Genomic DNA, 24870 nt, shown 5'->3' with positions numbered 1-24870 from the left:
GTGACTAGTGACTACAAATAAGAATAAAGAGGAAGGAAGTGAAAATAAAGAATTGCAGCCGCAAAAAAAAAAGTGTGTGCGTGTTTGAGGGGCAGGATCCACACCCCCCCCCTTTTAATGTGCCTCAGGATGAAAAAGGTTGGGAAACACTGCCCTAAAGCACTGACAGAGCTATCAGGAAAACATGCAACAGCTACCAGGCCCTCCAAAACTCTGGGACAAGGCAGTTGAGTTTATAAGGCTGATGATATTACCATATTTACCTAAATATTTATTTATTCATCTGTCTATCAAATTGGTATGCTGCCCCAAACTTCCATCTCTCATTAAAACAACCCAAAACACAAAGGAAAACCCTTAAAACACAAAGGAAAAACCTTAAAACAATTTTGGATAGTATAGGCGCAGAAATGGAAAGACACTAAAATGCCCTCAAAAGAAGACTGGTTGATAAAAATTTTGGAATATGCTGAGGTGGCAAAGCTTACAGAACTTATAAGGGATGAAAATTTGGAATCTTTCAAGGAAGATTGGGAACCATTTTTACTTTAGTTAAAGAACTATTTTTCTAACATGGACTTTTCAGCAGGGTTTGAAATATAGTAATAACAGCAGGTTGGGTTGGGTAAAATCGTGTAGTAATGTGGAGTATCTATGTTTTGAATTATTATAACAATGGTTTATATGTACAGTTAACGTGAACTGTGCAGATGGGTGTGTGGGAAGTCACTATTTACTTAATTAAATAAATGAATGTAATTTGAATGTAAAGCTATTGTAAAGGCCAATAAAAATTTAAAATGCAAGAAAGAAAGAAAGAAAGAAAGAAAGAAAGAAAGAAAGAAAGAAAGAAAGAAAGAAAGACCTTAGAACAATTTAAAACCACAATTAAATGCTCAGATAGAATGCTGTGTCACAGAAACTGGTGAGAAGGAGCGAGCCAGCAATAGAGGCTGGGCTGTTCCTAACCTCTCTCACCATAATATTTAGGGTAGTGAAATCCAACAGAGATTGTGAGGAGCTCCAAAAGGATCTCTCCAAACTGGGTGAGTGGGCAACAAAATGGCAAATGCAGTTCAATGTTGGCAAACGTGACGTGATGCACATTGGGACGAAAAACCCTAACTCAATGTATATGCTGATGGGATCTGACCAGGAGAGGGATCTTGGGGTTGTGCTGGACAGCTTGGATCTGGCCAAGAGAGGGATCTTGGGGTCGTGCTGGACAGCTTGTTGAAAGTGTCGACTCAATGTGCAGCAGCTGTGAAAAAGGCCAATTCATTGCTAGAGATCAAAAGGAAGGGGGTTGAAAATAAAAGTGCTAATATTATTATAATGACCTTATACAAAACTATGGTGTGGCCACACTTGGAGTACTGCGTACAATTCTGAATCTAAAGAAGGACATTGTAGAACTGGAAAAGGTGCAGAAGAGGGCAACCAAGATGATCAGGGGCCTAGATGAGGCAAGGCAACAACACATGGGGCTTTTTAGTTTAGAAAAAAGATGACTGCGGGGAGACATGATAGAGGTCTATAAAATTATGCATGGTGTGGAGAAAGTGGAAACAGGATGCTGGACAAGATGGGCCTTGGGCCTGATCCAGCAGGTCTGTTCTTATGTAGGTGTTTGGAAGACAGCCCTAAGGGGCCTCAATGCATTGGCAAGCCATTTTTAAAAAAATAAAATGTGAATTAAATTCCCAAAAATCTAGGTCAGTCAGTCAACCTACTAGTTTTTGACTGAGCTGCAGAATAAAATAAATAAAATTTCTGCTTGAATTAGAGCTGTGCTGAATATCCTCTGGTTTCAGGTTTGTGACAGAGCTTGCAAGTTTGATGGAGAAGGAAAGTCCTGAAAATGCTTAGGTTGTATGAATATTCTTTTTTCTTTTTAGAAAATTGTGCTCAACGCCATTGTATCCCCTCATTGTGGCTTGTTTCCAGGCTGGTCACATGTCAATTCCACACATTCAGGGATTACCCCGATGGGGTGACATCACAATGACACGCAGCCAATCAGATTTCTCTGCGTAATGGCATCACTGACAGCAAGTACGAGTGAGGGCAAAGTAAATGAATGTGGCACACTTACTTGGAAGTGAACCTCATCTAATACAATGGGAATTACTTCCCTGCATAGGGTTGTGCTGCACCAAGACTTTCTTGCAAAGAGTGCCCCCACACCCCAATCACCCCAAACAGGAAGCATTTTTCAGTACTTGCGCAGTAACAAAAGTTCTGCTTCAAACATACCCTTAAACAGGCCACAGTTCTTGCCAGTGTTTTCTTGTTCTTGTCAAAGGATCAGTATGGGAATATGTTATTAAAGCAGGGCTTCTAAAACTTGGGTCCTCAGACTACAACTCCCATCATCCCTAGTCACAATGGCCCCATTGTAGCTATGGATGATGGGAGCTGTAGCCAAAAACATCTGAGGACCCAAGTTTGAGCACCCGTGTGTTAAAGGATTGGTACCATCATTTCAAAACTATTGTGCCAACTATATTTAGTTTCACAGGGAAGTGGTTTATATTTTTCTCCCATAATCTTCCAAATCCTCTTAATGGCCAAAATTTATCTCTCAGGTTCTGTGCATTCATGCCAGTATTAATAAGCATTTTTGAATTCTGTCATTTCAAACAGAGGATCCAGATAACCAACTTTAATAATTGGGTGATTTACTATGAGAGAAAACACACACGACTATTAAAGCCACACACACACACACTTTGTTTCTGTGTCATTAAAGGCAAAGTCCAAAGTAGAATATAATTTATGGCACTATAAAAAGTTTTACAACCAACGCACAGTGAAAGCTTAAGACCCAAGTCCTCCTGTAACATGACCAAGGTTTATCTTGTTAACATTTATTTATGGGAAGGCTCAGATTGACAAGAACTTTCATAGAGTTGCTTTTCTATAGACTGTTGGTACCACTTCCCTTGTGTAAAACCATACATGGAAGGAAACTCACTCTTTTGAAAATAGAGAGATTTCCTTTTGGCCTATCAGGCTCCTCAAAAAAAAAAAAAAAAGGCACTTCTGTAAGATCACCAACAGATCACATCTTATTTTATCGAAGGCCTTATAACAGGGTTTCTTCACCCTGGGCCCCCAGATGTTGTTGGACTACAACTCCCATCATCCTCAGCCACAAAGGCCATGTCTGGGGATGATGGGAGTTGTAGTCCAACCACACCTGGGGGCCCAAGGTTAAGAAACCCTGCTTTATAATATACTTACTCAAATACAGCCATTTCTGACAATACACTAGGAAATAAAAGAGCTGGCCTTGTTGTATCAAGCATGAATTGCCCCTTTGCTAAGAAGTGGTTGTATTTAGATAGGAGCGCCATAAGGTATCCCCCATAGGGGATGGGGCCATAGCTCAGTGGAAGAGCATCTGCATGCTTGTGTGCAAAAAGCCCCAGGTTCACTCCCTAGCATCTCCAGGTAGAGCTGGGAGAGACTCCTGCCTTGGAAAGTCAACCTTGGAAAGCCACTGCCAGTCAGTGCGACAACACCAAGCTAGATGGACCGACCATCTGACTCTGTATAAGGCAGCTGCCCATGTTCCTAATGCCTTGTCCATTCATTTCATTCATAAGAACATCAGAACAGCCCTGAGGGATCAGGCCCAAGGCCCATCTAGGCCAGCATCCTGTTTTGCACAGTGGCCCACCAGATGCCACTGGAAGCCACAGGCAGGAGTTCAGGGCATGCCCTCTCTCCTGCTGTTACTCCCCTGCAACTGGTACTCAGAGGCAACCTGCCTTTGAGGCTGGAGGTGACCCACAGCCCTCTGACTAGTAGCCATTGATAGACCTCTCCTCCATGAAGTTATCCAAGCCCCTCTTAAAGTCATCCAGGTTGTTGGTTGTCAACACATCTTGTGGCAGAGAATTCCACAAGTTGATTATGCATTGTGTGAAAAAGTACTTCCGTTTGTTGGTCCTAGATTTCCTGGCAATCAATTTCAGTTTCAATTCATCCACAGATATATTGCTTTGCACCCTGCCAGGAGCTTTGGGAAGATCCTATGCAGAGAACAGGAGGGAAGACAATCCTACTAAAATTAGGGCACTTTAAAGAGCCCAACATTATATGTACATAATGATTAATCCCCACACACAATATTCTCTTACACACGTAATGATTAATTCCCACACACAAAATGATGCCAGCATAGAACTGCATCATTATTCATCACCTTGATAGAAACCTCTCTTAGACTGAGATGGGCAGAGAATAGATAGCTAGGTGATCTGCCATAAATTGGCAAGGGTTTCTAACTATCAGCAGCAAACACAGATTAACAGCAGCAAACACAGATTTCTGCCATGGCTGGCTTTGTACTGACTGTTTCCATTCACCTTAGTGATCCTTACCTGTAAAATAGTTGTATTGATTAATTGCCTTTGACTAAGTCTTTCTGGAGCTCTGATAACCAGTTTTCAATAGGGGTGTGCATGGAACCAGACCGGTCCAGTTCAGTCAGGCACCCCCTCGAAGCTTGCCGGTCCAGTTTGGTCCGGGGTGGGGGTTCACGAACCAAATAGTTTTTTTTAAAAAATCCCCAACTTACCCCCTCTGGGGGGCTTCTCTGAGGCTGAGGAGGGTGGTCTGCTGAGGTTTCCCCTCCCACCACCGGCCTCTGTTCTTACAACCATTGACCGGTTCAAATGGTCTTCGGCCTTTTCCAGACCTCCCCCCCCCAGCACAGTGGCCATTTTGGAGGATACCACGCATGCACAAATGGCCCCTCCATGGACCCCCCTGCCACCTCAGAGAAGCCCCCCGGAGGGTGTAAGTTGGGGGGGAGAAATCTAAACTTTTTTTACTATTTGGTCCACGAACCCACATCACTACCACCACCACACGGCTGATGGAGGTTCGGCCTGGGGTTGAGTCGAATCAGGGGTGATTCATCTCAACCTCGAACTGTCAAACCAAACCAGCTCAAAGTCGAACCGGATCGGTTCCAAACCTGTTCGCACACCCTTAGTTTTCAAATATATACTGTATATGTACGTTATTGTATTTATGTGAATCTAAAACTAGATTCTCCCCACCAAGTTGTTTCACGTGAGAATTTTTTTTGGGGGGGGGGAGGGGCGTTCCATCTAAAATTCAGAGTGCTGAATTTAGGGTCATTTTCTATTTGGGTAGATATATTTTATGAAGGTTATCCCAGAGTCTGGCTCATGGGGTGCAGGAGATTATTGGCTGCCTCTGTCCCCAAACTACCATTTTGCATCTGGCTCCACCTCCATGTCTATATTGCACGTGCCCCTGTTTGGTGAACTTTGGGGTTCTAAGTAAAAAGCAAAGTAGATTCTGCAAGGCTGAGGTCTGCCTATCCTGTCTTGAGCGTCGGTCCTAAACACACTTACTAGGGCATCAGGCTTTACCCAGGCTTTTATAGGATTGTCTCTACTGCTGCTGCTTTGTATTTTGTATGGTTATATTGTGCTTGAATTTTAAATATTTTTTGTCAGATCTATGTTTTATATTCTAGCTTAATATTTCAACTGCATAATTTTTATAGCCTTGTTTTAATTTTTCTGTGTGAACTGCCTTGAGATGGTTTTAATGAAAGGCGGCATACAAATTTAACAATCAATCAATCAATCAGCTCCACTGAATACAGTAGGATTCATGTACAAATATAAACATGCATACGTCTGTGCTGTTAGAAACAGGCTGTCTCGCTAATTGCAGAGAGGAGGGGAACTGGCTGGGTTTCCTTCTTTCTGAAGGACAGGTCCAGCAGCCAATAGCAGCCGGAGTAAGGGAGGAGCTTCCTCCCTCATCTCCGGTTGCAAAGAAAACAGACTGCGTTGTCAGCATTCAGACATAACGCTAGCACTGTTGAATCGGAAGCCCAGGCGGTGGACCTCGCTCCTAACTAAAGGTACACATCTCTGTCCGGGAAGCGAAACCGCTGGTCCATTTTCTGATGAAACTGCAGTTGCCCACATTGCGGCTTACAGTTTCCGAAACAGAAAGTCCCTTCACCTCCAGTTTCGTGTTATGTGCCAATGCAGCCACAGAATAACACAAACCCTTCCCACTTTGTTTGGTAGCCTTATTCCAGGGTTTATTGTAATGTGCAACTGGACACATTTTGTACAGTGACGGGGTGGGGGGAATTGTGCAGTGGGACCACAGTTTTTGTACCTTGGGTGTTTGGGGGTTTAAGAAGGAACATAGTTATAAAAACAGATGAGGAAAAAATGGCTCAGTCCTCAACTATAGTTGGGAGGGAAGATAACCTCATGCATTCCTAGCAAGGCACAATTTATTTCCTTCCTTCTCTTATTTTCCTGTCCCTCCTTTCCTCCTTCGTTTCTGTTTCTTTCTCTTGAATTCTCTATTCATTTTCATTTTCCCTTCCCTCTGTTATTCTTTTCTATTTCTTTTTCAATTATAAAAAGTTTTGGGGGTACTCACAGGTTGGGGTGGGAGAAGGGGGCTGCACCGGCTTCTTGTGCCCGGGGAATGGGGGGGGAAGCTTAGAATAAACCTTGCCTTATTCATGCCCAGAATGTCATGCATTGAAACTTCCAATCCCCACCTAATAAGTACATAGGAAGCTGCTTTATACAGAGTCAGACCCTTGATCCACCTAGTTCAAGATTGTTTAAACTGATCGGCAATGGCCCTCCAGGGTGCCAGACAGGAGTCCTTCCCACCCCTACCAGAAGATAGGGATGTGCAAACCGGATCAATGTTGAGCCAGTTCAACATCAAGCCAGTTCGGTTCAACGGTTCGAGGTCAAACCGAACCACCCCCTGTTCGGGGGTTCACAGACCTTTTTTCGTGTGTGTTTGTGTGTGTGTGTGTGTGTGTGTGTGTGTGTGTGTGTGTGTGTGTGTATATACACACACACACACACACACACACACACACACACACACACACACACACCTTATCCCCCTTGGGGAGTTCCTGGAGGTGGCGGTGGGGACCATGAAGGTTCCCCCTCCCCTCGCCGGCTTTCTATATGTCCCGCTCTGGCTGGTTCGGCCGGCTCTTTGGCCTTCTTTCCTCGGCGTGGCAGCCATTTTTGAGGCCGCGCGCCTGTGCAGTTGGCCTCTGTGTGGCCCAGGCCAGAAATGGCCACCATTGCTGAGCAGGGAAGGCCGAAAACTGGACAAACCGGCCGGAGGGGGGCATATAGAAAGCTGGTGGGGGGAGGGGGCACCTCTGCAGACACACCACCCTCCACTTCCAGAAACTCCCTGGAGGGGGATAAGGTAAAAAAAGAAGAAAATTAACGAAAGACAGTCTGTGAAGCCCCTTGGACTGAACCGAGCGGGGGGGGGGCCAAGGGGGTGCCGGACTGAACTGGCCTGGTCGGGTTTGGGTCCAGTCCTGACTTGAACCGAATCGAGCCAGCCAATTCCATGCACGTCCCTACCAGGAGATGCCGGGGATTGAACCTGGGAGCTTCTGCATGCAGCTCTACCTCTGAGCTATGGCCCTATCCGCGTAGCTTCATCACCTTTTTGCTTTTGGGAGTTAAAGGACTTTGCGCTGTCTCTTGTCTCAGACAGTGGAGGACAGACCAGTGAGTCAGAGGGCTAGAGGGTCAAGACATTGGTCATCCCTTCTCCACTGCTCTGACACTGTCCCTTTGAAATGTAGATTGGTACTTTTAGGGATTAACTTCCTTTCTCTTCCCTACCTGCCCTTCCACCTTGCAACATGGCAAGCTCCTCTCCCTGCACCATGTGTGCAGAGAAGATGCAGAATCCATCTGCATCCAGCTAGATAGATAGATTAGAGATCCTAACTCCTCACTTTCCTATCTAGAATGGAGTTCCTTAATAAATGCCTTATATATTGATTTGAAACTATGAATTGGTTCCAAGTTACTTTACTCTCAGCATACACACATGCCTAAGTAAATTCCGCTGTGTTGTGCCTCTGTGCACTCTGCTATACCACAGAGAATTTCCAACATTTGCACCCTCAGTTCTGTTCATTTCATTGCACAAGTTTGATACATTTCTAAAAACAAGACTTTACCAGATCTGGGTGTCCGTGTTGTGTTCTGGAGGTACATGCCACTCTTGTATAAATGCAAGACTCTTTCTAGGTGGACAGCAGTTTCATCTATTCCCCACTGAAGTTCTCCTAAAAGCAAAAGAAAGAAAGAAATTGCTTACACAAAAATCAATCCTGTCCCTGGGGAAAGAAACAGCAGAAATAACGGAGGGTACTAGAGCAGGAGCTGAAATGGTTGTGGGGGATAATGAGGAGGAAAAAGAAGCAGAAGTTGGGGTAAAGGAATGAAACAAGGGGCATTATTAGTCACAGCACACATGACATATTCCCATGTTGTCCTCACAACAACCTTGTGAGGTACATTAGGTTGACTGGCTTGAAGTGGGAATTTGAACTCCAGGCCCAGCACTTTCCCAACACTCTGTAGACATACAGTAATGTACAGAAGACCAATCTACCCTGAGGTGAGCTTTCTTATCCTGGGAGAGCTTGTCCATCACCCTACTAGGGGTAGTAAAATGTAAGCTCCCTGTGCCTCTAAGCCATGTGCAGATTTCTGCAGGCGAGCAGGCCATTAAGTTAACTCTATAGAACAGGGGCTTAGCTAGGGTAGAGGGGGTCCATGTTTGTCCCTCTCTCCGGTGGCCCCTCGGAGTGAGGGAGATAATGAAGAAAATAGGGAAGGTTGGAATTGGGGGGCCCTCGGGAGCTGGGAGGGCCCCAGGTCCTTTGAACCCATTCACTCAATTATAGCTACACCCCTGCTGTAGAACTAAACCATGGAAGAGTTAAGCAGCACCTTCCTTATAGAACCTTTCCCTGCTTTGATGACAGGCCACAAGTTGGGTGTGGATGTGGATGGTGCCGTTTTGTGTTATGAACTACCAGAAACAGAGGGGAACCAGTGCAAGATCAGGGCTTGGGTGCAGGTGTGCTGTAGCTGTGGAAGTGCATACATGCACTTCTGAATACTTTCCGTTTCTTCTTGCACGTTTACTCGCAAACTAAAGCCCAATTCACACATTACGCCCAACACTTGTACCATCTGTGTACAGTGTACTCATGCACAGACCTGTACACAGGTACAGTTATTCACATGTTATGTTGAATGCAGGTACAGCAGTACACTTCCTACAGAATCCTTTGTTTCAAGGGGCCTGTACCCAGATACACCTTTTAAATGAATACAGGTATAGTTAAGAGCATAAGAACAGCCCTGCTGGATCAGGCCCAAGGCCTATCTAGTCCAGAATCCTGTTTCAAGGCCTATCTAGCCCAGATGCCTTTTGAGAACCCCACAGGCAAGAGATGAGGGCCTACAGGTAGGAGCTGAGGGCTTGCCCTTCTCCTGCTGTTGCTCCCCTGTAACTGGCACTTAGGGGCAACTTGCCTCTTAGGCTGGAGCCGACCTATCGCCCTCAGACTAGTAGCCATTGATAGACCTGTCCTCCATGAATGTATCTAAACCCTTCTTAAAGCCATCCAGGCTGGTGGCTGTCACCATATCTTGTGGCAGAGAATTCCATAGGTTAATTATGCATTGCGTGAAAAAGTACTTCCTTTTCTCAGTCCTACATTTTTGGTCAATCTATTTCCTGGGATGACCCCTGGTTCTAGTGTTATATGAAAGGGAGAAAAATTTCTCTCTATCCACACCATGCATAATATTAGAGACCTCTATCATGTCTCCCCTCAGTCGTCTTTTTCCTCAACTAAAAAGCACCAGGAGCTGTAGCTTTGCCTCATAAGCAAGGTGCTCCAGGCCCCTGATCATCTTGGCTGCCCTATTTTGCACCTTTTCCACTTCTACCATTATTCACACAAAAACATGTAGAAGAGCACAGTCACCTAAATGCAGGTGCAACATAACGTCCGAACAGGCCTAAAGAAATCTGGTTAGCCTTCCCTTAGAAGCATTTTAAAATCATAGAATGCATGGGCCTTGTGTGTAAAATAACCCTCTAAGCATGGCCTGTTCATTTACTGGCTGCCTTTGGATGTAACACGGGATTGTAACACACACCCCCGCCGCTTGGGTTGTCAACATTTCACTGCCAGAACGAGGGGCACCACGTTCCAGAGTGAGGGACACAAGTTTGGTGGGGCTGGATGGGGGTCTGGGAGGTGTATGCAGTGGTAATCATGAGCCTGAGTATCATTGACGTATATGTAATTGAATTATATGCTATTGAATAAATGTGGGACAAATGAAATGAGGGACATCCTGCGTAATGAGGGGCAGTTGGCAACCCTACTCGCCGCTGCCTCCCCCCCGCCCCGCTCTCCTGTCCGCATTTGGACAAAATTGAGAGCAATCTAACTGCAGTCTCACTGACTGCAGAGAGGAGGGGGAACTGGCTGCCAGGGCTTCTTTCCTTAATGAAGGACAGCACTGGCAGCCAAGAGCAGCTGGAGCAAGGGAGGAGCCTTCTCCCTCGGCTCCGGTGGCTCGTGGGGGGGGGGGGACTGCAGTGCCAGCATTTGGATGTAATGCTGGGGCCACAGAAATGGAGTTAATGGCAGCAAGTTTGGGGAGGGAAACCACGGGTCCCTTTTTTGCTGTAACTGTGGTTGCCTGTATTCTGACGTACCGTTTGCGAAACCGGAGGGGAAGGGACCTCCAGGTTTGTGTTATGTGCAGATGCAGCCACTATTTAAGTGTCAAACTGAACCTCAAACACAATGACCTACCAGTCCTTCATCTCCTATAAGGTTCTTCATTATGAAAAATGATTGGTTTTATATTGCCTTTATGGTCCTTTGTCTCTGTCCCCTTTGGTCTACTTCTTAATAAAAATTCTTCTTATTAAAAAGGTTCTTATCTTTGTTGTTATGGTTAATGGATTGTTCATGTTTTGAAGAAATCTATCCTTAGAAGAAGGGTCCCCCTGCCCTTTTCCCATTTCTTTTGGCAAATTATGTTTATATCATGTTAAAGTCAATGCTTAAGGGATTTTTATCGTCATTTTCTTTCTCTCTTTCTTCCAGTTATGAGTTTTTTCCCAGTTAATCATACAAATATGACCAATATGTATATACCGCTTTTCAACAAAAAGCTCCCAAAGCTATATAAATAAATATTGCTATCAATACAGATATAAATAAATAAATAGGCTGGCATAGACATCATTCCTATCTTTGTGTTATATTATGTTTAATGCTGTAATCTTCAGTTGAAATTAAAACTCTCAAAACAAAAACAAAAAAAACTTTAGTTGTGGTCAATTGACTAGCCACAACAAGATACTGTACAAGCAATAAAAACCACAACACATAATAGCCCCATATATATGTTGAATAGGAGTATCTCTCACTGCTATGGTTAGATGACAGTAGGCAAAACCACCTAAGGTTTCTGAAGACCTCTTCACACATTACATTAAATGATACATGCAACAAACACATTTCCACAACGATAAGGATCATACAGGTACACTCGACAGGCTGCTAGGAGTAGCTGCAACTCCCTAGATCAGGGTTTCTTAACCTTGGGCCCCCAGATGTTGTTGGACTACAACTCCCAGAATTCTCAGCTGCAATTGTTTTTGCTTGGGGGTTATGGGAGTTGTAGTCCAACAACATCTGGGGGCCCAAGGTTAAGAAACCCTGCCCTAGATGTTTGATGGCAAACCTCTATCTCCTTCTGCTCAGTACTCAAAGCTCCCCTTGGAACCACGTGTGCTCATTTCTTAAGCCCTATTCAGATGACAATTCTACATGATGAGAGGAGGAGCAGGATCATTCTCAGTGGTCCCTATCCTCAGATTTCCATGCGTGGACCCAAATCTTTAAACTAAGCCTACTTGCATACACATTGTGCACATGAAGCAGGCTTTCTCCATGCAGTTTGCACCCTGGGTTTTTATGGGGTACAGTGAGCATGTACAAGGCCCACGCATGTGCAGTGTGCAAGTGCATAGGCTCAGCTCAGAGGTTTAAATCAATATGTGGAGAGAGTCGGGGAAAGGGCCAGCAGCTGCAAAAAAAAAAAAATTCCTTCTAATATACTTTTTATTTTTAATTTTTGCAGAAATGTACAAAAGAAAACAAATTACAAAAAAACAGATAAAACTCAGCTTAGGCACAAATAAATATAACACCTCAGGATTATTACTTCACTTAATTCAGAACTTTTTGTAAATTAAAATAAAACTCATTCTCAGCTTTTCAACTCTTGTATATGCAGGCTTTGGGGCACCAATAAAATTTTAAAAGGGTAACCACATGTTCTAAAAAGAAACACTTATAATTTGGATGAGCAGAGGCTTTTAGCTGGGACGAGAGCTTGTCTTGCAGTAAAGGTAAAGTGTGCCGTCAAGTCGATTTCGACTCCTGGCGCCCACAGAGCCCTGTGGTTGTCTTTGGTAGAATACAGGAGGGGTTTACCATTGCCTCCTTCCACACAGGATGAGATGATGCCTTTCAGCATCTTCCTATATCACTGCTGCCTAGGAACTCCCAAATTTTATTGAACCAATATTTATTTTTGGAGAGTTCTTCCTCTCCCTCTCCTTAGCAATGCAAAAGCTTTGCTGCCAATAATAAAAGCATGATCAGTTCCCTGCATAAAGTAGGCAATGGTGGCTCCTCAAAGGCATTATGCAAAATTATTTCAGTGCTTCCATGGCAACACCACAGACGTAATTCCCTTCATTCATGCATTCCTGTCCCCAGAATTGTCTGCACTTACTCATATTGCACTTACTCATATTCATCCTTGTAAACATATTAACTGGAGATTGACCCAGGGACATTCTGCATACAAAGCACTCTGCTCTGCCACTGAAAGATGCCTCCCTCCTTTGTTGCATCTCTCAATTCCACCATTCCCTCTATTGTAATTCCCACTGTTGAAATTTAGATTACAAATTAGCACCAGGTATAGGTATGGTGATATAACAATAAAACTAATATTACATTTCTGCAACCCCAATCTCACAAGCTCAAAATGCTCACATTGTGAAATTCTATCGAGAGAGAGAGAGAGAGAGAGAGAGAGAGAGAGAGAGAGAGAGAGAGAGAGATATCTCCAAATGCCTTTTATTTACCTGTAGCATTGACTATGACATCCAGCAAAGGCCTCAGGGATGGAGGGGCACTGTGTGGCAGAAGGTACGTAAAGAAAAACCTACAAAGAAGCAAACTTATTAAGTTTATGGGAGTTTGGTAACCGCTGAAGATCATAATGAATTAAAAAATTCCAGTAATTTTACAAGGCACTGAGCTATGCAGGAAATAGAATCATATTCTATAATTAAATCTACAGCCACCCCAGTTATATTCGCACAGCTGCTTGGTGCAGCTTAGACAGAGCTGCTTTGCACAAGGCCACCTTGTAACTACCTGTAAATATTTTATTAATGTACAGATTTGCTGTAAAACCGCACGGCTTTTGCCTGTTTGCAAAGAGTCTGTCTCTGCTTGCACAAGGTTTCCCCCCTCCCTTTAAAGTACTGTAAATTCAGAACTTCTCTCACACTTCCTAGCTGAAATATAAATAACCAGATCTTTACGCATGTCAAATCACAAATGTATTAACTACTTCGGAACAAGCCGGGCAGTGGTTAGAGTGTTGGACTAGGACCAGGGAGACCTCGGTTCAAATCCCTGTTTAGCCACGAAAGTCACTGAGTAAATCTGGGCCAGACTCTACATAACTCACAGGGTTGTTGCTGTGGGGATAAACATAACCATGTATATGCAGGAATAAACATAACCATGTACACTGCTTTGGCTCTTTGGGGGAAGAAGAGCAGGATAGAAATGTTTTCATTTTTTAAAGATAGGATGGTAAAGGCAGGGCTAGGTACTCAACACTTCATTTAAAAAAAAAAATCCAAGCTCTTGAGTCATGTTAACTCAAATTCTGTAGCAGGAGAAGCTGCAACCTATATACATTGTTAAAATTAAGCACAATGTATACCAGAACGTATACACAATGTATATTATGTATATTTTTCATAATTTGTCCTAATAGCCAGCAGGAGAGTTAAAGGAGCTACATGGCTATGAAGCCTCCCTTATTCCGAACTCCTCAAGCTTTTGAGATTTGACTAGATATGGTGAATTACCCATCCAGTTTCACTGATATCTTAGCAGTCCTGGCACTTTAAAAAACAAAACTTAAATCAGATTCTAGGGCCAATATAACAGTCTATGGAGTTTCTGAGGTTTCATGTGACAGACTGGAGTACAGCGCATGATCCAATATTTGATGTGACACTGGTAAAAGTTCCACATCACTCAGAAGCCATATAATGGCCAAATGTGACCATTTCATAGGTCCACCTTTATTCCAGAAAAGCACAGGTTCCCCAGGTGCTATGCGTGGGTGCAGCATCTGGAGGCACTCTTACGCCTGGACTTTGGCACCGAAGTCCACCCAAATCCTCTTTGTCCTGGGCGGTGTAGTCACCTGTGCTGGGTGGCTAAGTGGGATTCTGACCTGAGCCAGGTGCTTTAGAGACAGAGGGGGGAGTGGGGAAAGAAATAGGTGGGATGGGAATATGCTAAGTTCCATGTTGAAATGTTTCTACTAAAGCATATTTGCATAAATATACATGTTTTATATTCTTACATTCTCGTGAGTTCAGTTGCTGTTTGTACCCTCAAGAACCCACGTGTTAAGAATACTCCATGGGGCTATTCTCACGATCAGCAAAAATCGGGCTAGGAGAGCCTAGCTCGATTTTTGCTGATCGTGTAAACCACCGGACTCGCAGGCCCAGTGGTTTGCAAGCGGCTAGCCCACAGGCGAGCCCAATGGCTTACAAGCGGCTAGCCCGCTTTTGTAGCCCTCCCCTTAGCCCAGTTTGCAGAGCGAGCACTCCGCAAACCTGGGCTTCCCGATCGTGAGTAGCCACGGTGCGGCTCCATGCTGCAGCTACTCACGAGGAGACCCCTCGCCAGCATGCCCTGGCGCACTCACGCAGGGCATGCTGGAGCTTCCAGGGGCCAATCGGCCCCCACTCCCCCCCCCAGCCCCCGCCGGCTCTGTCACGGAGCCAGCGATCGTGTGGGCGGCTAATATGGCCTCCCAGGGTTCCCTCCCTGCTTGTGTGCGTGGAGAGCGGGCTTAGCCCGCTCTCCCCGCACACTCACAAAAACTGGGTCTCACTGATTGTGAGACCCGGCTCCATGTGTCACAGTGTTTGTGTAGGGGGATAGTGCTTAACTTACAGCAGGGGTACAAAGGGTCCAGGCTCCAAAACTATCTAGGGTCCAGGCTCCAAAATTACCTAGGGGCACCTCTGTCAGCATCCATGGAATAAGAACAACTGACTAGGTCTTGTGAATAATGATCCTCTCTTTCAAACCACCTTTAACTCTCTGAAAGGACTACTACCTGTCTTCAGTTTAAAATGTGGGATTAGTAGTACAGGAAGGAGAGTTCAGCCTAGGAACCTTATGCCTTTTTAATCCAGCACTGGCAAACATTAATTCAGAGCTTTCTATCACAAATAATAGAACCGTAAAGTGGAAACAGAACTTTGAATCTCAAAGATGTCAGCACCTTTGAGTATGAAGAGCTGAAAGCATAAATTAATGTCAGAGCACTTAAATCATCCTGGCATGATTTATTAAGGGATGTGGAATTCTGTTGTCTCTTTGAATTCCCTCCAGCCAACCCCAGATTATTACAGCCCATCAACGCTTTTTTCAGAGTCACTTTTAACAAGGTGGACAGGTCAGGTTCAGCGTAAACAGAAGCTCAAGGCATAAATATCAGGTCATAAGCAGATTCGTAACATAAATAGGAAATTTCAAGGGATGCTGCCCTGTTCTATGTCTGTTCTGAAAACATTTTTCTTGACATACGTAGCTCATACTCCTTTTTAAAAAAAAGTAATTAATTACACCTTGGGGAAGAAATAAAACATACTTGTGTATTAATTGTAAAAAATGAAGCCATGAAAAAGAATTGGTGCACAATTCTTTGTTAGCACCAATAATTGACTTTTTAATGTGGTACACAGTGGGTAATCATGTGCCACAAACAAGAAGTGCTTCAGCTTTCTTTTATAACAGACAACATGCCCACTATAAATGGAGTTTACTATAGTCCTCCCCACCCTCACCTCCAAGCTGCTTCTACCTCAGTTTCTCAGAAAGCGTGGTCCAATCAAGGGAATGCAAACAGATAACATTTTAAGAGATGGCTAATGCCATCACTTGCCTAGGGTTGCCAGTTCAAATCCCCACGGGTCTGTTTCCCAGACTATGGGAAACACCCATATCAGGCAGCAGTGATATAGGAAGATGCTGAAAGGCATCATCTCATATTGCGCAGGAGATGGCAATGGTAAACCCCTCCTGTATTCTTCCAAAGAAAATCACATCACTCTGTGGTCACCAGGAGTCGACACTGACTTGACGTCACAACTTTAATGCCATCACTGACCTCAGTTAGTAACTGGGGGCAGGGAGCCATTTGAATTTGGGCTTTGGCATAAGAGAGGGGAGGTTTTAACCATTTCTCCCTGTGCCAATTCCCCAGTTTGATCGCCCACTGCAAAACTGCCATTAGCTCTAGAGAGGAAAAAATGTATAAACCTACTTTTTTGTGCCTAGAAGATCTTCCACCTTAGGCTAATAGCAAGTTTTGGGAGTGATTTGGACTGGGCCATGATGCTAGGGAAGAGGATTAGATCTTGCTTCCCGCATGAGATCGCCCTGATACAGATTTGGTGATCCCTCCATAAACGCTTTTTGAAGAAATAAAGAGATGTTGGGAGCTTCAATTATGAAACTCTCACGTAGTGTTTAGTTTGGCCCGTGGGTGGGGGGTGGGAGACATACTCACACAAACTTTTAGAATGGTTGGAGCTAAACCAGAGAAAGAGCAGAGGCAGTAAGCACCTACTGGCTTGGACTTGCACATATTCATAAACTTATACGCTTCTTAAAAACATGGACAGCCTATAGACATATTCATAAACCTATACATGCTTATTTTCAAAATGGACCTAACACACAGAGGGAGGAGTCAGACCAAGGGCTGCTATGCACAGCAGTTCATTGATCCAGCTGTTGTTCAGGTCTGTAAATGCCATGTGCGAAGCCAGATTCACACCACATCCCTTTGACAGCATTTCAGCCTGACGCTGCCTTAAGATCCTAGCCTCTGAGGTCAATGTACATCCATCATTATTGTGACCACTGCAGCTGATTTTTCACTGCTTCAGTGGGCAGTGTTTTACCTGTATGCATTGTAGAGATTCCTCTTCTCATTCATTCGTTGGCATTTGCCCTCAACTGAGCAAGGAAGGGTGAAGTTCCTCGCTGGGAACTCCATGAAGCAGTCCCGGTGGGTGGTACAGGAGGTCTCCTCGATACTGGCATCATCCAGGTCCGTTACTTTGAGCTCTCCATCCACAATCACAAACTGACGAGGCCGGAAATCCAGCAGCGTCACCGAGCCAAGAGGAGAGTGGGCCAGGTAATGCAGAAGCCGAACTAAGCTGAAACATATCTGAAATAACAAACGCCAACTTTGCCTTGTGTTGCTTTCCTAACCAGGCAATCCTAAGAGTATCTGTTTATTGTTACAGAGCATGGAAAATGACAACAGCCTTCACCCCCATCATTAGAAACAGACTCGAAAGCTCGGAGAGCCAAGTGTGCTCATGGACACATGGAAGGCACTTCTCCCAGTTTGCTCTGGCCTTCGCTGCAGCCGTCTGGCATGCAGTGATCCCAGAGGGAAAATGAAGGCCATCGATGTACACATGCATCTCTTGTCAACAGACATGGCACAGTGTGCTCATGCAAGCCTTGCATTGCTCATTGGGTGTAGGGGTGTGCACGAACCAAGGTTCACGCACAGGTTCAGTGCTGAACCAGTTCAGACAATGTACGAACTGGTTCGAAGCCACAGGGAGGGGAGCAGCGAGCAGGATCTTTTAAAAAGAGGAGAGCAGATCCTTACCTGTTCCACGCCGCCACATGCAGCTTCCTACAATGATGACACTGCCCCCAAGAACATGCGCTCAGCGCCGGCACACACATGGCATCTCACTCGCCACTCCTCTCACCGTGGCACCGAAACAGTTCGGACCTCATCAGAACCAGTTCAGCGCCAAACCTCGGTTCGTGCACATCCCTAATTGGATGCCCCTGGGACAGTAGCAGCTTGTTCCTAATGTGCCAGGGGCGGGGCACCAGATGAGGCACAGCTGTCTTTGGTTCCCGGTACCTCCAGCTGGGGGTCACTCTCTCCCATCCTGCCCCGCTGCAGGCTGGCCATTCGTCAGGTAGAACTAAGCAACCCACACAGCATTCCCCTTTTCTCATTGTGCAGACCATTCAGCTACTGTCTAAACCAGCCCATCTTTATTAAAGCAACTGGGTGAAATGACACCCAGCTCTTTATTTCATCAGTCAAACAATGGATATCACTGTCTTGGTCCTAAAGCAATGTTTGGAGGCACTGAGAAAGCAGTTAAGGCTGAGACTGAGTTGTAGGCAAGATGGTGATGATGACATTTATATCCCGCTCTTCCTCCAAGGAGCCCAGAGGAGTGTACTACATACTTAAGTTTCTCTTTCACAACTACCCTGTGAAGTAGGCTAGGCTGAGAAAGAAGTAACTGGCCCAGAGTCACCCAGCTAGTATCATGGCTGAATGGGGATTTGAACTCGGGTCTCCCCGGTCCTAGTCCAGCACTCTAACCAAGATGGAAGTAATACTAGTGGGGATGGACTAGAAGACCTCCAAGGTCCCTTCCAACCTTACAATTCTATAATTCCATGGAGGGATAATTTTACCTGTGCTTCACAGGTTGCTGTTTATTCAATTATGTATTGAAGTCAATCAATTTTATCCCAAGCGTAATCACTCTCTCCATGCATTCAGTCAACTCTCATCATCCTGAAGGATAGATGAACGTATAAAAGCTGCCTTATACTGAGTCAGACCATTGGTCCGTCTAGCTCAGTATTATCTGCATTGACTGGCAGCAGCTCTCCAGGGTTTCGGACACAGACTTTCTCAACCTGGAGATACCAGGGACTGAACCTGGGACCTTCTGCGTGCAAAGTATGTGCCCTCCCACTGAGGCACAGCTCATCCCCTAAGAGCTATAGCCTCATAGAAGCTGAACTTTCTAATTGTACTTACACGGAATCTGTCCTCCCACGAAGTCTGTAAAAGCTGGATCATCTCCAGCGGTGAGCCCAATTCTGTGATGGCGGTCAGCGTGTCTGAGATGTCATTGCTATCCTGGTAACAATAGCCATAAAGCTGCAAAGGCACACAAGAAAAGGACATATTGCTACATTTTTGCATCACGCCCGAGGTTTCCTCCACCCCAGTAGCCTGACCTCACCCTTCTAGTGCATGTGCAAGGCTTAGAGCCAGTCACATGATGTTACAGCCCTCTTCTGACTGTACCAATTCAAGCTGCAGGTGGGGGGACTGTGTATTTAATTCAGTGGGAGGATGGCAGCGCCCCATGTTCGGCTGCTGCCGCAGCCCCCTGCCCCTGCCCCCGTGTCTGACATCAGACACAGGGGGCCAGCTAGCCACGTCCACATCTGACATCAGACAAGGGGGCGTGGTCTCCCTCCCAAACAGTGCCATGTGGCTCGCGGTGTGTTGGGCAGCACGGGCCAGAGAGACGCTCCCTGCCTTTAAGGATTTCAGTCCCAAACATCCCATGTCTAATGTCAGATGCGGGGGGCATTCTGGGGCTGCGAGGCGTGGCCCGTGGGGGTGGTGGCCTGGGTTCTTTGAACCTGTCTGCCCAATAGTGGCTCTGCCCCAGTTTAAATGCTTCATCATGCAAAAGCCTCCCTGCATGCAGCTAGTACATCAGGGAGAAACGAAGGAGGGCTACCCTAGAACCTAATACAGTATTTATGTGTCTGTACTACAGTATATGCAGGGAGGAGTGTGAAGCATTTTCACCACCAATAATGTACCGTATATAGATTCCAATTGAGCCTGGATCTGTTTGTACCTGTGAGAATTCTTTGTACACATTAGAGCAGGGCTGCTCAACTTCAACCCTCCTGCAGATGTTGGCCTACAACTTCCATAATCCCTAGCTACTGGCCACTGTGGATGGGGATTATGGGAACCATAATCCAAAAACAACTGGGGGGCCAAAGTTGAGCAGGCCTGCATTAGAGTATATGCAGCACACTGGATGAAGGGGTGCACAATTTTGGCCTGCCTGATGCTGTTGGACTACAACTCCCATCATTCTCAGCCACAGTGGCCAAAAGACAGGGATGATGGGAGTTGCAGTCCAAAAAACAGCTGGAGGGCCAAAGTTGTGCACCCCTGAGCTATCTATCCTAAAGGACATTCAACATGCCCAAGTTCCATGACAGAGAAGAAGGGTCCCTCCACGGACAAGATTAGAATTCCTGAAAACAGGAAGTTTGAAAGTTCCTGTTGTCTGAGAGACTGAAAGAGAAGAGAGCATTCCAAAACTGCATGGCTAAATGAAGTAATTACTCCTTTCTAGAAATAAGTGCCTTTGCACAGCCAAATACTGCTTTTAAAGAAGTGAAAGTCAGGCTAAATGAAGTAATTACTCCTTTCTAGAAATAAGTGCCTTTGCACAGCCAAATACTGCTTTTAAAGAAGTGAAAGTCAGGCAAAACAAAATGAAAACATTAAAAAAAAATCTGTAAACCAGTAAATAGAAACTTTGCCATCAATTATGTACATGTGGCAGTTATGTTCACTGTAATTACTGGGGCGCCGGCCTACCTGGGTATTAGTACAAGTAGCAGGAAATGTGGGGAGAATATGGATAGTGATAATGGTAGTAGTACTGTAGTTAAAATATACCTAATGGCACAGCGGGAAAGTAACTTGCCTAGGGAGGAAGAGGTTGCTGGTTCGTATCCCCGCTGGTATGTTTCCCAGACTATGGGAAACACCTATATCGGGCAGCAGCGATATAGGGAGATGCTAAGGCATCATCTCATACTGCGTGGGAGGAGGCAATGGTAAACCCATCCTGTATTCTACCAAAGACAAACACAGGGCTCTGTGGTTGCCAGGAGTCGACACCGACTCGACGGCACAACTTCACTGTAGATATAAGGCCTTTCTGCAGAGGGAGGGAGAAAAAAGCACTAGCAATGGGAGACTGATAAGAATTATTTGGTACATTTGTAGGTGCAGCAGGGAGCAACCCCCTGCCTGCAAGGCAAACCCAGTGTTGTTTTTTTAAAGGCCCAAATAGTGGCCCACATGTGAGCATTTCTGATTGGCCTGTGTTGCTCTGGCCAGCTAAGAGAGCTCTTGTGTAAGATTACTGGTGCTTTCTTAGATGCCTGCAGTAGCACGGGCCAATCAAAAACATCTATGTAATGTGGTGCAACGTGTTGGCCAGTGTGATGTGGTTCAGCAATTCCTAATTTCAGCAGGGGTTACAGCAGTAAACTCAAAAATTTATTTTCCAGAAATCCAAACAGGGACCAGAACAATCCACCACTTCAATTACATATTGGGCCCCTTGCAGTGACTCTTAGGACAAACCAAAACGCATTCTCATGCTCACTTTTCCTCTGACCTTTTCATCGCAGCATTTCTACTGTTTGTCTATCTATCTATCTAAAATATTTCTATACTGCCCAAAACTCTGGGTGGTTTACAATTAAAATCATGTCAAACATTAAATCAATTAACAATTAAAATCATTGAAAACACTCAACACATTGAAAACCCAAGATTAAAAATATTAAAACTATGAATCGAATTAAAAGCCTGGGTGAATCAATGTGTCTTGACTGCCTTTTTAAAAGTTGCCGGAGATGGTGTTGTAAAAGATGGGTCCTCATCTCAATGGCACAGCATCTACCAGGCTGTCTGGCATCTCCAGGTTAGGCTGAGAAAGACCCCTATCAGAAACCCTGAAGAGCCACTGTCGGTATGACTAGACAATGCTGAGCCAGATGGACCAATGGTCCGACTCAGTATAAAGCAGCTTCGTATATGTAGTGAAGGAGCATTGTGTCATTTGTGTTGTGCCAGCCACTTGCCTGGCATCCAATAGTCCTTTGGCACTGCACAGGCCAAAACTGATGATAGTCTGGATCGGGGACAGGGAATTCCTCACTGTTCTAAGGAAACAGGAGGGGGAAACATAGGCTGGATAATGTTTAACTTCTCACACTGGACAGAACCCAACGTTGCTGAACTACAACTCCCATCACCCCCAGCTACAATAAAATTGTAGCTGGGGATGATGGGAGTTGTAGTCCAGCAACATCTGGAGCACCACAGGTTGGGAACCCCTCCTATAACTCATCATTTGGTACATTTGTAGGGGCAGCAGGGAGCACACCCCTCCCCCAGCAAGGCAAACCAGGTGTTTTTTTTTAAAGGCCCAAATAGTGGCCCACATGTTGCTTAATGTTATGTGAGCATTTCTGAGTGGCCTGTGCTGCTCTGGCCGGCTAAGAGAGCTCTTGTGAAAGATTGCTGATGCTTTCTTAGATGCCCGCAGTAGCACAGGCCAATCAAAAACATCTCTGTAATGTGGTGCAACATGTAGGCCATTTCTAAACCCAGCTCAGATTCCCAATCCTGCCTAGTTGTCAAACTGAAAAGTACATGAGTTTAAAATGCCTGAAGAGGGCTAGAGGGAGAAGTGGAAGTCTACACTACAAGTGTATAGTGGTTCCACCCAAGTTCCACTCGCATAACTCCTGCCCTGTCCAATTCCTTGGGAATTGCAGTGTGGCCTAAACATTCTCTGTTGGCTATCTCTAGTACTTCACTCCTTCAAGAGACAGTTTTAGCATCCCCTGGGTAGAAAAAGTAAACCAGCATATCTACAGCGTAGCGAAGACCTGAGAAAAAATACACAGAGAGAAATATATACTGTTTTTTAAAAGTAAATGCATCCAATGTTGGATTAAAGGTGGGTCCCCGGTGTGAAAAGGTTGAAGACTAATACAAAGATATGCACCACGACCAACAACAACAAATATTTATATACAACTTTTCAACAAAAGTTTCCAAAGTGGTTTACATAGAGAAATAATAAATAAATAAGATGGGTCCCTGACCCCAAAGAGCTCACAATCTAAAAGAAATGTAAGACAGACACCAGGAACAGTCACTGGAAGGGTACTGTGCTGGGGGTGGATAGGGCCAGTTACTCTCCCCCTGCTAAATAATCACCATGTTAAAAAGGTTCCTCTTTGCCCAGTTAGCAGGGGTGTCAGCCAGGTGGACTTACAATCCAATGCATGTTTACTCAAAAGTAACCAGCTGGCTAACACCCAGACTTAGTAGTCTTCCTATTGAAACTGAGCAGACTTTAGAACAACTCCGGAGTAGCACTACTGAATAACTTAGCCTGGATGTCAGACACTGTATTCGGTGGGGATTGCCCCAGGTAAGGGTGCAGGATTATAGCCTTAAAGTAGCCAGCATACTGAGTCTTCCACTATCTGTTTAGAACTCTTCAATTTTGTATTTGTATAGTGAATCAGACAGTTTGTGTTCCTTTAGATTTTGTTTAACTACGAAGTCTGCCCATAAAAGTAACCATTTCAGATGTACGAGAGGGGGGAAAAAACCCCAAACACCAGAGGTCAGACTGGACACAAAAGCCGACATGTTCACTGAATAAAAACACAAAATAAAAGGGTCCTATTAAGCTGTCATTAACGGGTAAGGATATGCAAACAAAAACACAAGCCAGATTTGCAGAAAAGTATATTCCAAATAAGGTCTTAGCAAAAGTGTTACTCTTCATTACTCAAAAAGGAGAAGGAGGAAGGCAAGAAGAATAGAATGTTCCAAGTAGGCCAGTGGATTAAGCAAGTCTCAAGGAACTCAGAAATATATTTTTGCTATCATCCCAAACTAGGATTGCACGAGGGCTGGGCCTCCTTATCTTGTAAGCAACATCGCTGAACTCTACAAGTAGTGATGACGAAGGAGAATTGGCTGTTTGACAGTGATGGTGAAGGAGTTGTGCAAGGCAAGGAAAAAGAAAGACTACCACCCTCTATAATTATTTAACAAGGCTGGCAATAGAGTCTTCCTTTATTGTCAAGCACCTCTAGAAGAACAAGTCTTGCTGAGGAAGAATCAGCATGACTTCTGCAAAGGAAAGTTCGGCCTCATCAATCTTTCAGATGGTTTTGGTTTTGTTTATTTTTTGAGAACGTCAACAGATCTGGAGGTAGGGATAATGTGGTAGACACTGGATATTTGGACTTGTAAAATAAATTCACAAAATCCTTCACATAGGCTCCTGAACAGAGTCAGGGGATTAAACAAATGGGTCCTCTCTCATGGATCAGGGAACAGGAAGCAGAGAGTAGGAATAAATGGGCAGCTTTCACAATGCAAGTATGTAAGAATGGGGTCTCCCAAAGATCTATATTAGGACCCAAGCACAACAACACACATATACCACAAATATTGATAACCGCTTTTCAACAAAAGTTCCCAAAGCGGTTTACATAGATATAAAGAAATAAATGAAGCTAGCTGGGCCAGGCGCAGAACATCTGTGCCTCTAGTTCCTCTCCCCTCCCCCTTCCTCTCAGTTTTCCCTCTGTTCTCAGCACACACACCCCATTGTTTTCATTGCCTGCCTGCCCAGCACCACTGGCACTGCCATTTTCTTTCCCTACCCCCAACCACCCCTCTGCCACCATTTTCTCCCCTCACCCGCCTGCCCATGGCTGCCATTTTCTCCACCCACCCACCCACCTCCGCCATTTTCTTTCCACCACCACCATTTTCTTCCCCCCCTCACCTGCAAGCCTGTCCGCTGGCGCCACCGCTTTTCTCTCCCCCTGCCAGCAGCTCACTCACAAACTTTCATGAGAGCTGCCATGCATGGGATTAGTGATACACCTTAGATATA

At 44.9% G+C, this 24870-nt stretch overlaps 1 protein-coding gene across 1 annotated transcript in view; it reads right to left on the bottom strand.

Moving 5' to 3' along the window:
- Positions 1 to 24870, bottom strand: part of PKDCC (protein kinase domain containing, cytoplasmic) — a 71431-nt gene that overhangs the window by 24460 nt on the left and 22101 nt on the right. The window contains exons 2-5 of the mRNA XM_053311223.1: positions 19137 to 19259; positions 17218 to 17489; positions 13066 to 13145; positions 8039 to 8146 (exon numbers count right to left, since the gene is read on the bottom strand). Coding sequence (XP_053167198.1) covers positions 8039 to 8146; positions 13066 to 13145; positions 17218 to 17489; positions 19137 to 19259 — 583 coding nt within the window. The remainder of the gene's footprint in view (positions 1 to 8038; positions 8147 to 13065; positions 13146 to 17217; positions 17490 to 19136; positions 19260 to 24870) is intronic.

The sequence above is a fragment of the Hemicordylus capensis genome, chromosome 1, assembly GCF_027244095.1.
Source record: "Hemicordylus capensis ecotype Gifberg chromosome 1, rHemCap1.1.pri, whole genome shotgun sequence".
NCBI classification, from domain to species: Eukaryota; Metazoa; Chordata; class Lepidosauria; order Squamata; family Cordylidae; genus Hemicordylus; species Hemicordylus capensis.
The sequence above is the reverse complement of the archived record's forward strand: the minus strand, read 5'-3'. Positions and strand labels throughout refer to the sequence as shown.